The 13,235-nt window shown below is 34.5% G+C and overlaps 1 protein-coding gene across 1 annotated transcript in view; it reads left to right on the forward strand.

Annotated features, from left to right (window-relative positions):
• Positions 1-691: 691 nt before the first annotated feature.
• Positions 692-13,235, forward strand: part of LOC127838550 (intraflagellar transport protein 74 homolog) — a 28,543-nt gene continuing 15,999 nt past the window's right edge. The window contains exons 1-8 of the mRNA XM_052366365.1: positions 692-753; positions 7,293-7,336; positions 8,789-8,835; positions 9,540-9,594; positions 10,771-10,848; positions 11,600-11,744; positions 12,409-12,469; positions 13,175-13,234. Coding sequence (XP_052222325.1) covers positions 752-753; positions 7,293-7,336; positions 8,789-8,835; positions 9,540-9,594; positions 10,771-10,848; positions 11,600-11,744; positions 12,409-12,469; positions 13,175-13,234 — 492 coding nt within the window. The 5' untranslated portion in view covers positions 692-751. The remainder of the gene's footprint in view (positions 754-7,292; positions 7,337-8,788; positions 8,836-9,539; positions 9,595-10,770; positions 10,849-11,599; positions 11,745-12,408; positions 12,470-13,174; position 13,235) is intronic.

Raw genomic sequence — 13,235 nt, forward strand, 5'->3', positions numbered from 1 at the left:
AATAATTTTTGTCATTATAGACTCTATGCTATATTGATAAATGCAAACATTGAATCTAAAAAGCTGCAATAAAAAAAGAATAAAATTAAATAAAAATATAAAAGTAACCCTCAAATGGGCTCGAACCATTGACCCCATGGAGTAAAAGTCTACCGTTTGGATCAATCGGCCATCCATGCTCATACAATGAGTGATGTGTTTCATACGTTATCAAGTTTATGTAAGCAATCCTCGTATCTCACAAAATATAACAAAAACAGTCGATTTAATTTTTAAATTTACTCGATGTCAATATTATAAGTACTCCTATCAGTATGTCAGTAATGGCATCTTTAAATTTTAACAAGTTTTTAAGTACGTTGTGGGAATTCACAGATCTACATTAAATTAGTACTTAAAGAATGTAATCTTGAAAAAGACGAGCTAAAACACACATTTCAATTTTTCCTCTTTACGAGGGGGCCTCCATCTTGTTTTCTAAAGTAGTTCCAAATCCAATATGACGGCCGCCTACGTACATCAGAGAGACGGTGTGGTGTAGCCCACTGTCCGATGCGTTCAGATTGACATCGGCTATCTCGGATTCCTCCGTAAGATTGATTTATGAAATAAATCGTCTGCTGATCCAGAGTGATCGAATTGTTGCATTGTAACCGAAACACAGTGCGGCGTTGTATGTTTACATTCCAGTGCATCACTTAAGTTTCCAACATAGTGTGAGCAAATTGTCAATTTTTAAAGCAAGCTTACAATGTAAGTATGTTTATTCCAGGAAACCATATTCTTTTTATTGTTATAATAGTGATTGTTTCATATAATACTTTCAAAATGTATTGATATTATGTTTCTCACTATTTGTTTACACTCAGCAACCACTGTGGCTTTGCTGGGTGGGGTAATATTTTAGTAGCAATATTCCTACTCCCTGATATTGACCCTCCTGGTCGCTGGGAGTTGCAACTGATAAAATTCTTTTTCATGTAAACATCCCGGTTTGAATCCAGTCGGCACTTTAAATGGTAATATGGGCCACATAAACTATTTTCTAACAGTGCGCCAGCTAGAATTTTAAAAGGGACAGGGGTTATTTTGTCAAAAAGGGTACTTTTACAGTCATATCCGGAATGCTTCCTGTTGAATATTAATTTTTTTAAATATAAATAATTGTCAGAATATATTATTTTCGTTATTATTAAACCATGCAAATAAAATGTCTTCAATGAGGAATAAATTACTACAGTGCTCCAGCTAGCAATAAATAGAGGGGCGCTGCACACTTCTAAAATTTGACCCCTTATTATGGGCCACATAAACTATTTTCTAACAGCGCTCCAGCTGGGATTTTAAAAGGGACAGGGGTTATTTTGTCAAAAAGGTACTTTTACAGTCATATCCGGAATGCTTCCTGTTGAATATTTTTTTATATACCGTAAATTTGCAGCCATAAGTCGACCTAAAAACGCTGCCAAAATTGACTTTATAAGTCAACTCGACTTATGGATGAGGTACTAAATAAAAAAAATAAAAAAACATATTTCTGTACCGTTTTTTTAAAGTAATAAATCTCTGAAGCGGAGGAATGGTGACTGTTTACGGAAAGGCCGACTCGTCTTTTACTTATATGTCCGCCGATAACAAAATATCCATGTTTACATTGGTTTTTAATTCATTAATCTTCGTAATAAGTCCAAATAAAAACATGTAAAAATAACTTCGAAAATATTAAACATTTGTGACATACGGTAAAGTGGTGAAAATTATACATGGCAATTTGTCTATTGATACATCGCCCGCTGTCTGCTAAGAACAATAGTAAATCGACTGCTGACACTTGTACCCATTTAAAGTTAATCCGTGTAAATACAAACTGTCAACAGTTGCAGGTGTCTTCATGCCACCAATTATCGCTTCTCGGCCTTTGACTAAGATCAAAGTGTAAAGTATAGTGTTAGCATCCTTTCGATCATTTGTCTTTATTGCGTCACGCCTAAAATAGTTATCCGTTAATGATATGCACAACGGTTCTGCTACAAACTACTTCTGACCAATCAAAAATAATTACTTGATCGTTGGATACGCCTTTAACCAATCGCTATTGTTCAACTTCACATGGTATATTTTTTGATTGGATGAAGGTGTGGTTTCGTTGATTTATTCACAACTGTCCCACAATTTATGCATAATCGTTTCGTAAATAAATAGATCTTATCTGATTGAAGATTTCATTCATTGAATGATTATAATAAAACGCACTCACCCTGAATTATTAAAAAGTGTAATTGGACATATCAAATACACAATTACTTTGGATCATCTGCTTAGTATTATCAGATAAGACGTTTTTCCAGAATGCAAAAAATATTCCTCGGGTATCTCGTGATTTACGAATATGTTAATAACAGTCGAATAGCGAGCGATGCGAGTGTTGGTAAATTCACGTGTTTCACGCATAATGGCGAAAGCGTTGTTGATTATTTGAGAGCAAGTTACAATTATTTTGACCATATAATGAATTTCTGCGTTCAAGATTTTACCGAATTTTCACATCAATAGCACTAACATTTGAATACAAAAATATCTGCTCATAATATAAACACTGAAAGTTATTACGTTAAATGGGATACTAATTTTAATTTGTGAAATATATATTAAGTTCGAAATAATCAATTATATGTTATTATGATTTTTAACAATAAAATATATTTTTCGTGATAATAAATCATTGAAACGTTGAATGTTTCGTTTTAAATATATTCTAATTATTAATATCCCAAAACATGTCAACTGCCGGTACAAAAGCCCTCAGAACCATGACTAAAACGTCACTTAAACATGTCCGAGATAAAGGAAATTTACCCCCCGACTTATGGCAGAGTCAAGGCAAAAAACCAAGTTTTTCTAGCCACATTATACCCCTCGACTTATGGCCGAGGTAGACTTATGGCCGCAAATGTACGGTATATAAATAATTGTCAGAGTATATTATTTCTGTTATTATTAAACCATGCAAATAAAATGTCTTCAATGAGGAATAAATTAATTATCAATATAAAGCATTGAATGAAAAACTTCAATGTATGCAGAAGCATGTATTAAAGTTTTTCATTCAATGCTTTATATTGATAAATGTAAACATTGGATTAAAAAAAGCTCCTTTAAAAAACAAGAATAAAATAAAAGAAAGAAAATACAGTAACCCTCAACTGGGCCCTGGAGTAAAAGTCTATCGCTTAGACCACTTGGCCATCCGCGCTCATACAATGAGAGATGTATTTTATATTTTATATAAGCAATCCTGGTAGTATCACAAAATATCACGACAACAACACAACTCTCCATATTATTCAATCGTTGCACGTTATAATTTTCAGGATTTTAAATCGTCAAAAGATGTATATAATGGATATTTTAGAGCATGGGAAATATTCAGTAATACTGTTTCCTCACAAATATAATAACTACAATGAAAATTTGCGAATCTGAAACAAGTTTCTTTAATTTTGTCAATTTACCAAAATGTGAAAAGGCCCCTTTAAGAGACTTATAAATTTATTATAATATGTAAATTTAAATGTGCCATGTAACTTTTATATACATTAAACATGAAACCTTTTAAACAGTTTACACCTTAATGCATGTTACAATATTATTGCTTAAAGTTTTAAGTATTATAAAAATCATTTCACTGACTCAAGAGATGCTGTGCTTAAACATTGTTCAGATCGTTTTTACAATGGAGAAACTATTTAAATTGTGATCTTCCTGGAATCATAACAGAGTGTCTGTATATGCCAGACGTCCCAATCTTGGGGTGTTTGTCAGGCATCCTGATATGAGTAGGGCTGTCATGATTCACCGGTATATCGTGGTGCATGTCGTGAAAAAAATCGCACCGTGGTACGGCGTTGCAGCACCGTTTTTTTTAATATTATTATATTAGCACAGATATAAATACATTACATAATTATTTTCATATAGATATCGTTTTAAAAACTGTAGAAGCGATTCAAAAGGGCTAAATAAATAATCCGTTAATATCCAGGTCAAACAAGCGCTTCCACTGGTAGATGTTTAACTTTCACGTTTTAAATACGGCGATGTATGGGTCCGTACCTTTTTAGCTCATCTATTTTTTGAAAAAAAATTATGAGCTATTGTCATCACCTTGGCGTCGGCGTCCGGTTAAGTTTTGCGTTTAGGTCCACTTTTCTCAGAAAGTATCAATGCTATTGCATTCAAACTTGGTACACTTACTAACTATCATGATGGGACTGGGCAGGCAAAGTAAGATAACTCTGGTGTGCATTTTGACAGAATTATGTGCACTTTTTATACTTAGAAAATTGAAAATTTTGGTTAAGTTTTGCGTTTAGGTCCACTTTTCTCAGAAAGTATCAATGCTATGGCATTCAAACTTGGTACACTTACTTACTATCATGTGGGGACTGGGCAGGCAAAGTTAGATAACTCTGGCGTGCATTTTGACAGAATTATGTGCCCTTTTTATACTTACTAAATTGAAAATTTTGGTTAAGTTTTGCGTTTAGGTCCACTTTTCTCAGAAAGTATTGATGCTATGGCATTCAAACTTAGTACACTTACTTACTATCATGAGGGGACTGGGCAGGCAAAGTTAGATAACTCTGGCGTGCATTTTGACAGAATTATTTGCCCTTTTTATACTTAGAAAATTGAAAATTTGGTTAAGTTTTGTGTTTAGGTCCACTTTATTCCTACAGTATCAAAGCTATTGCTTTCATACTTGCAACACTTATTAACTATCATAAGGGGACTGTGCAGGCAAAGTAATGTAACTCTGACTGGCATTTTGACAGAATTATGTGCCCTTTTTATACTTAGAAAATTGAAAATTTGGTTAAGTTTTGTGTTTTGGTCCACTTTACCCCTAAAGTATCATAGATATTGCTTTCATACTTTGAACACTCGCAAACTATCATAAGGGTACAGTAAAAGGACAAGTTGCATAACTCTGGTTGTCATTTTTACGGGATTATGGCCCTTTTTTGACTTAGTAACTTTGAATATATGGTTAAATTTTGTGTTTCGATCCACTTTACTTCTTAAGGATCAAGGCTATTGCTTTCAAACTTCAAATACTTTCATGCTATCATGAGGTTACTGTACCTGGCAAGTTGAATTTTACCTTGACCTTTGAATGACCTTGACTCTCAAGGTCAAATTATTAAATTTTGCTAAAATTGCCAGAACTTCTTTATTTATGATTAGATTTGATTGATACTTTGACAAAACTACTCTTACCTGACATACCACAATAGACTCCACCCAAACCATCCCCTGTGCCCTTCCCCCCCCTCCCCCCCCTAATTTTTTTTTTTTTTTTTTTTTTTTAAGATCATCTCACAAATGACCACCACACCCTCACACTATACCCCCCCCCCCCCCCCCGCCCCAGCCCCCCAAATTTTTTTTAAACGGTTAAAAAAACACAAATATTTATTTTTTATTTTTATTATTTTATGTTTGAAATACCGTCCAACCATCGCACCCAAAAATCCCCCCCCCCCCCCCCCCCGGCCGGAATCCCCCCCCCCCCTAATTTTTTTATTTTTTTTAAGATCATCTCACAAATGACCACCACACCCTCACACTATACCCACCCCCCCCCCCCCCCCCGCCCCAGCCCCCCAAATTTTTTTTTAAACGGTTAAAAAAACACAAATATTTATTTTTTATTTTTATTATTTTATGTTTGAAATACCGTCCAACGCATCGCACCCAAGAATCCCCCCCCCCCCGGCCGGAATCCCCCCCCCCCCCCTAATTTTTTTTTTTTTTTTAAAGATCATCTCACAAATTACCACCACACCCTCCACACTTTAACCCCCACCCCCTCACCTCACCCCCCAATTTTTTTTTTGAAACGGTGTAAAAAAACACAAATATTTATTTTATTAGTTTATGTTTGAAATACGGTCCAACCATCGCACCAAAAATCCCCCCCCCCCCCCCCCCCCCCCCCACCCCCCCCCACCCCCCCGAAATTTTTTTTTTTTTTTTTTCGCATTTTTGGAAAGATAATGTAATAAATTCCACACCCCCACACTATACACCCCTCTTCTCTAACTCCGCCCCTCCCTCCTTTGAGATTGAAAATGAGAGTCCCTTCACCTTAAAAAGAAATAGATGATGCGGTCTGCACCCGCAAGGCGGTGCTCTTGTTTGGAATTTGGGACAGATTTCCTTTGCAAATAAGTTTATAATTATCCAAAAGATGTTTATTCTATTTCTTATTTTCTTTCTTTAGTATATCGATTGTTCAAAGCAGTGCACTTCCGAATCATGTTATCTTAAGATTCTGAATAAGTTGAGGAAGAGTCAGAACGCTACGGATTTCCAATACTGGGCCTGCTGACTCCGCATTTTAAACATGCCCTTGAAGCGTTTGATTTACACAGATCATAGTCACAGCTATTGTAAACAACATGGCGGACATTTTAGAAAAAGACGCGAATAACAATAACAATAACAATGACTACTTCTATCAAGTTTATTACAGTTTTTTTTAAGTTTCTAGTCATACTATGATACCAATGTTTTTTTATTATTGAGTTTAATAAAGTTTGTAAAACTTGTTATTCTGCTGTTTTCTTCACAGATACATATTCTGTAAAATATCGCGGTACGTACCGCAATATAGTGTTGCCGTACCACGATATACCGCGGTACGCTCACGGCGTATCGTGACAGCCCTAGATATGAGACAATTTGTCCCGACATTCGTAAAAAAATGAAGTGTGTTTTATAACGTCACAATAAAGTTCACTATTCAAGCTCTGTCTGGCTAAAACTAACCATTGCTTATCACTTTATTGCCCCCAACTAACAACTTTCTGCTTCTAGTGTTTTTTTTACATCTTATCAGCAATTTATCAGCAAAATATTGATTTTATCAGGTATTCACACCATGGTGTTTTTATGATAGGGGTCACTAAATTGCTATCAATAGATGTGTTGTATTGAAATTAAAGCCAAATGCGGCATAATCAAGTCAAGAGATGATGTGTATTATACTATTGAATTCTGATCATTTCACATCTCTGTTTCACATAAATTTTTGTTTTGGGTTGTAACTTGTTTACAGAAAATAGTTTGTACATTGCATCAATCTAAATTTGGAGTAAATTGACCATTGGTTGAATAAGAACAGTGCTCTTAGCGCACACATAGCGTTTCACGATTTACACATGTTCATTTGGAATACCGTGTCTTGTTTGGTTTAATTATTTAATTTGAAACTTTTTGTATTTCAGGAGTGCAAGCAGACCGAAGACTGGCCAGAGGCCCATAGGCACAGGTTTGTACACTTCTTGAAGACTTCATTCTAGTGTTTTCATGAGCCACTACATGTTTATTTTTAAAAATTATTGAAAAGAAACTAGTAACAATTCAGAAGTGACACAATCCATTAGTACATATAACATTTCTTTTAAGATTGAAATCAAAAGCTAATGTGTATGCTCTTGATGAACACAATTAAAATATTATCATGTTCAACATAAGATACACCAGTTTAAGTAATAATAAAAATTTCCATCTTTTTTACCCAATTGCAAGGTTAGACATCATGTCATGAAATCTCTTTTTGTTGGATACCAGACCACTTCATAGAGAAGTGAAAGATTGCTGCATTCTTACGTCTTTTTAAGTCTTTAAAATTATTCTTTCTTAGTATAAAATATCATACAGTTACTAGTGTCATTAACAGTCGCTCATAAGTCAGGGGGTGTGGAGAATTGTAAAAAGAAATGAATTTGTTTATGATCACTCCATAAGTCATGTTAAAATTAAAAGAAATGATGGTGCAGTAAACCAACACTTTCTTTGTATGGTAATGGCAACCTTGTTTATGTTTTACCAATCAAGCGCAACAGTACTCATATCCTGTGCATTATACCAAATGGGGCTTAGATAAGGGTATGCTATCTCAGTCTATCTATCATAACAATGATTTTGTAGTCAGTAGACAAATATTCAAATATTGAAATAACTCATTTGCATACTGAAATTTGAAGTTACTTGTGGATTGATTAACATAATTAAATAAGAACAGTCCTCAATTGGTGCATATTGCATTACCTGTTGCTAAATGGGAATAACACCCTCTGAAGCTAGGTTGATTAAACCCAGTTTATGAATGGAGGGCCAATATCTCCTCTCTATTCATTCTCCATATGCACTTTGTTTTTCATTTGAGCAAAATTGTGCCTATGGAGAACTTAAATGTACATGTAGATTCCCTCATAACTAAAATGTATTTAAGCTTGGTTGATGAAACTTGTGGAGATCCTGTTCAAACTCCAACAAGACTAACCATGGTAGGGGACTTTTGTTTTGTCTGTGACAAATTTGTATGCCCCCGAATAAGGGCATATTGTGATCGGACCGTCCGTCTGTTTGTCTGTCTGTCTTTCCGTCACACTTTGCATTTAGGTTTCGCATTTAGGTTTCGAAAAATGCTCATAACTTCTATGTCCCTTCACATAGCAACTTGATATTTGGCATGCATGTGTATCTCATGGAGCTGCACATTTTGAGTGGTGAACGGTCAAGGTCATCCTTCAAGGTCAAAGGTCACAAAACATGTATCAAAGCGGCGCAGTAGGGGGCATTGTGTTTCTGACAAACACATCTCTTGTTTGTTATAATGATTGTTTTTTCATTAGAAAATAGTGCGCATTATTTTGAAGATTTTTTTAAATTGCACAATGAGTTGATACAGGAGTTTAATATTACGTTGTTGTTTTAGCCGCGGGTCGACAGCCTGGCACAGCTACAAGACTGACAACTGCTATGGTAAATGTTTACATGGTTATAATCTGCGTGAAGTGAACACAATATTCATAATTTCATTTAAGAAACAATCTTTCTTATATTGATAACTGCTGTTTGTTGACTAACACAAAAAAATTTGAACTTTGGTTTATGAAAATAAAAACATTATAGCCCTAGTGGTACTGGATTGACAGCGTTAAACACATTTATTTAGAGTTGTTGATTGGATGATAAATAAGGATAATGTGAACATTGTAATTGCAATTGAAATGAAAACTATGCTTACTATTCCATGTTAAGGATTGGGGCTTCTTTTCTGCTTAGTTTCAAATATTCAATGGTGTTTTCTGTGTTTACAGACTGATCAGTGAGTATCATGTTAGTCAAAATCAAACTACAAATTACAAAACATTAAACAAATACATGTACATGGTCAATTGTTACCAGTATTGAAAGCAAATGTTATGAGCCTCACTAAGGGAAAATGGGGCATGATGCATGTGCCATAAACGTCATCCCAGATTAGCCTTTGCAGTCTGCACAGGTTAATCAGGGACACCACTTTCTGCCTAAGCTGGATATTCACAAGAAGAGACTTCCTTTTAAAAAAAATACCATAAAAGCAGAAGGGTTGTCCCTGCACAGTCTGAACAGGCTTATCTGGGACGGCACATGCATAAAACCCTGTTTTCCCAGATCGAGGCTCATATTGTATTTGTTTTCAGAACCCAACAACAGCGCGGCCTGGGACCAGGGGTGGTGCTGCTGCCGCAGGTGTAGGTGAGGCACAACATAGTGCAATTCCATGCAACTGTGAAAGCAACAGCTTAACCCTTTACAACTGAACTCTGATTTGCACTTGACGTGTTTCTTGTGCCTTAGAAAATCTCACTTAATTTAAGACCTTTTTTATTAAAGATTAAAGTTGCAAAGCTTTTATTTCCAACCATACAATAGTGATGAGCAGCTAATAGCATAAAACCTGGACAGAATGTGAGTTACTCGCAGGCTGTTCTGGTTTTATGCTGTTTGGATATAGCCATTTTCTTTTAGCTTCTGATTGGGAAAGGGTTAAGCACACCACAAGACTAATATGCACTGTAACTTTTTCGATTAAATTATTTAAGCAGTGCAATTGTACAAAAGTATTTTGCATGCACACAGGATATGTCATAAAGAAATCAAAAAAGTTATTGCAAGAACAAATTATTATAAATAAAGAAAATAGTTTCCATTGTGCGCATGGAAAATTCAACATTTTTCATTTGATTCATTTGTGTTTAGTCTTCTTTGTCCGTGCTTCGTGTTAGCTTTTATCAAAGCACACACACACACACACACACCTATACACAGATGATACATACGGAATATTACGCTCGTCAATTGTTTCAAAGGTTTGTATCAGTCGAGTGGTTTGTGTGATGACGTATCTCACGAGAGTAGGAACCTAGAGTGTGATGCGAAAAAGAACAAGCCACGAGACTGATACAAACACTTGTAACAATTGACTTGCGTAATATTCCTTTTATTATATACAACTTTGAATCATTTAAATAAAAAAAATGAGTTTAAGCGTTCATAATTAACCAAGAATGCTCTTATAATTTTCTGCATTCAAAGTGACGTCATTAAAAGTAGTCTGGCTAGTATGGTAATATGGAATTGGAAAACTGGTGAGTAGCATAATATGGGAATCATTTCTGTGCAGTTGTATTTTACCAATTAATGCAACTTGTATTTTTTGGGAACATTAAGCAGATTTATAATAAAATGATTTAACATCCCTAATCATGTTTTGCTTGCATTCAAATGTTAATGTTTTATATTTGAGTTGATCGTCAGCTATATGTAGATAATGTTGACTTAAACTTTTTCAAGAAAGCATAAATCTTCTTCAGTTCACATTAGTTTTTCCACTATATGAGTGTGTGATAGTCATGTTTTCTATTCTTTCAGCATTGAATGCTCAGGTGACCGTTGTTGATCGACCCATGACACAGCAAGGCTTGGGTGGCATGAAAACAGCAGCAAAAGGTGGGATGGGCCATGAATGACTTCTGGCTATATGTATTTTATATTTTTACGTTTGTTGACATAAAATATAACTTATGTTAGCTCTGTCCCAATGTGCAAAAAATAAGAATATATAAATCATTTATAATTTAGCTTTGATGGACACATTAGTGTAGTTCTATTTATTAACTTGTTTGAAACCAGCATGTAGATGCTTTTAAGAGCATGTTTGAAATAATCTGTGGTACCAACTATCTTTTATTAGCCTCTGTCTGTCAATTTAGTGTGTGAAAACATACATTATTGACCCTTCTTCTTCTGATGTCTATTAAAAGTGCTTAAGGAAATTTCTCTTTTATGAATCAAACATGTCTTCAGAAAAGTTCCCTTATGTCATAGTTAAATATCAAGAATTTGAGCAGGATGAAGGTTCCAGCTGCTTTACTTAATGATATCCCAATGCCTTCCAACAAAGATATAAATTAGTTCTTTATCACTTGCCTGCAATGATTTTCTAACTCAAAATATCACATGACTTAATTTGGGATATAGTCTGTTGTTTTGCGAACAATAAATACTTTAAAATTTTAAATACAGGTGTTTGTAACATTTCATGTGCTGAGGTTTAACTCATAGAGCTGGATAGGTAGATCAATTGAATGTTTTAATTATGATAATTTGAGGCAGTCACTTGGGAAAAATGAATACTAGTTTAAATTGAAAATGGGGCCCCAAATCTGACCTTAAAAACCAAACTGCAATTGTATTGTAGGTATGAGACAGGTGCATGATCGTACATACTACCTGGGTCTTGTGAGGAGCAAGGTGAATGAGCTCAACTCTGAAATCACAAGACTGAACAAGGAGATTGAGAACATCAGTGAGGAGAACTCCAGCTATCTCACATATGAGAAAAGGTTGGTGCAATGTAACATACCCATGTGAAAAGGTTGGTGCAGGGTAACCTTTTTATGAGAAAAGATTGATGCAGTGCAACCTAGTTTTGAGTATATGTAAGTGCATTTTAACCTACTTATGAGGAAAGATTGGTGCATGGTTATCTACTTTCATTTTTAGGGGAATTCATTGGATTGAGTGTAATTTTTGGTGGTTTTGGAGTGAATAAGAGTTTACTTGAAAGTCATGATTTCATTTTCACTGGCTCAAAGATTGATGGTATCATAATTTTAATCTGGTTTTACCCTTTTTTATTTACCAAGTAAAATTAGGTCAATTAGCTTTCAATTAGGTACATAATTATAAGAAAACTTTTATTTGCTTTCAGGCTCTGTGGGTAGTTTTTAGACTGCATATAGTTTGACTGGCTTTTTTCGTAGTTTTAATGTATATCTTGGGGATTGAAAATGAAACAGGAAACAACATGAGATTTTATCGCAGAAGGATTGTATGGAAAAAAATGTTTAAATAACTCAGTAAAAAGTTTGATATTGGTACAATCTAGTGCTATAATGTAATGTTAGTTCAAAATAGTTTAAAATAAGAATCTAGTTATTGATATCTAGTTAAAAACAGATCTTCTTATATTAAAGCCTGGCTTTAGTTCCAATTTTTGCTTTGTAGAGCGGAGATTTTGGCGAGTGAGATCAAAGATCTGCAGGGAGAACTGGGTGACTACAATACGGTATAAAGAGATTTTATATTCTGACTATCCCTATATGAAAAATAGTTTCCAATAATAGTTAAAATAAACTCATTTCAATTCTTTCTAGGCCTAGTTTAAGGAATGTCTGCCCACTTTATTGGGGTTTTCCACTCAATGTTTTTAGCCACCAGAAATTATCTTTAAATATATGTAATTGTTTGTCTCAGATCACTCTTTAATGTTTTACAGCACTGTATCCTCTGCATCAGTGTAATGATCCCTGTTTAAGGGTTGCTGCACTGTTACCACATCAGGGTGCCACTGGGATATAATACAAGGGATTTAGTATAGTAGGGGAGTCAAATTAAGAAGGCTTAAAGTAGACCTTTAATGGGTGGTTTTCATTTAAGTATTAGTAAATCCTCATTTTAAATTGCAAAATCTGTGTTGTACTCTGAAATTATTATGCAGCTCAATTTCGAAATATAATTTGCTCGTTATTGCAAATGTCAATGTCTTGCCACATAAATGAATGTTAAAATTATATTTTCTTAATTTTTCCAAGTATTGGAATTATGTGATTTATAAAAAAATCAGTTGTATTGCCTATTTGAAGTATTATTTTACTGCGGAAAATTGTTGGGATGTTTCCATGTAAAACTAAATCTTAACTAAAAAAAATAATTAATCAAGCAGTGTAAATTATTATTAAAATATTGATCTTGTTTCATACCCATATTTCAGTTGGTGGACAAGCTGACCACTGATGAGGACATCCAAGATGTTGAGTTTGATCTCAATGATG

The sequence above is a fragment of the Dreissena polymorpha genome, chromosome 7, assembly GCF_020536995.1.
Source record: "Dreissena polymorpha isolate Duluth1 chromosome 7, UMN_Dpol_1.0, whole genome shotgun sequence".
Lineage (NCBI taxonomy): Eukaryota > Metazoa > Mollusca > Bivalvia > Myida > Dreissenidae > Dreissena > Dreissena polymorpha.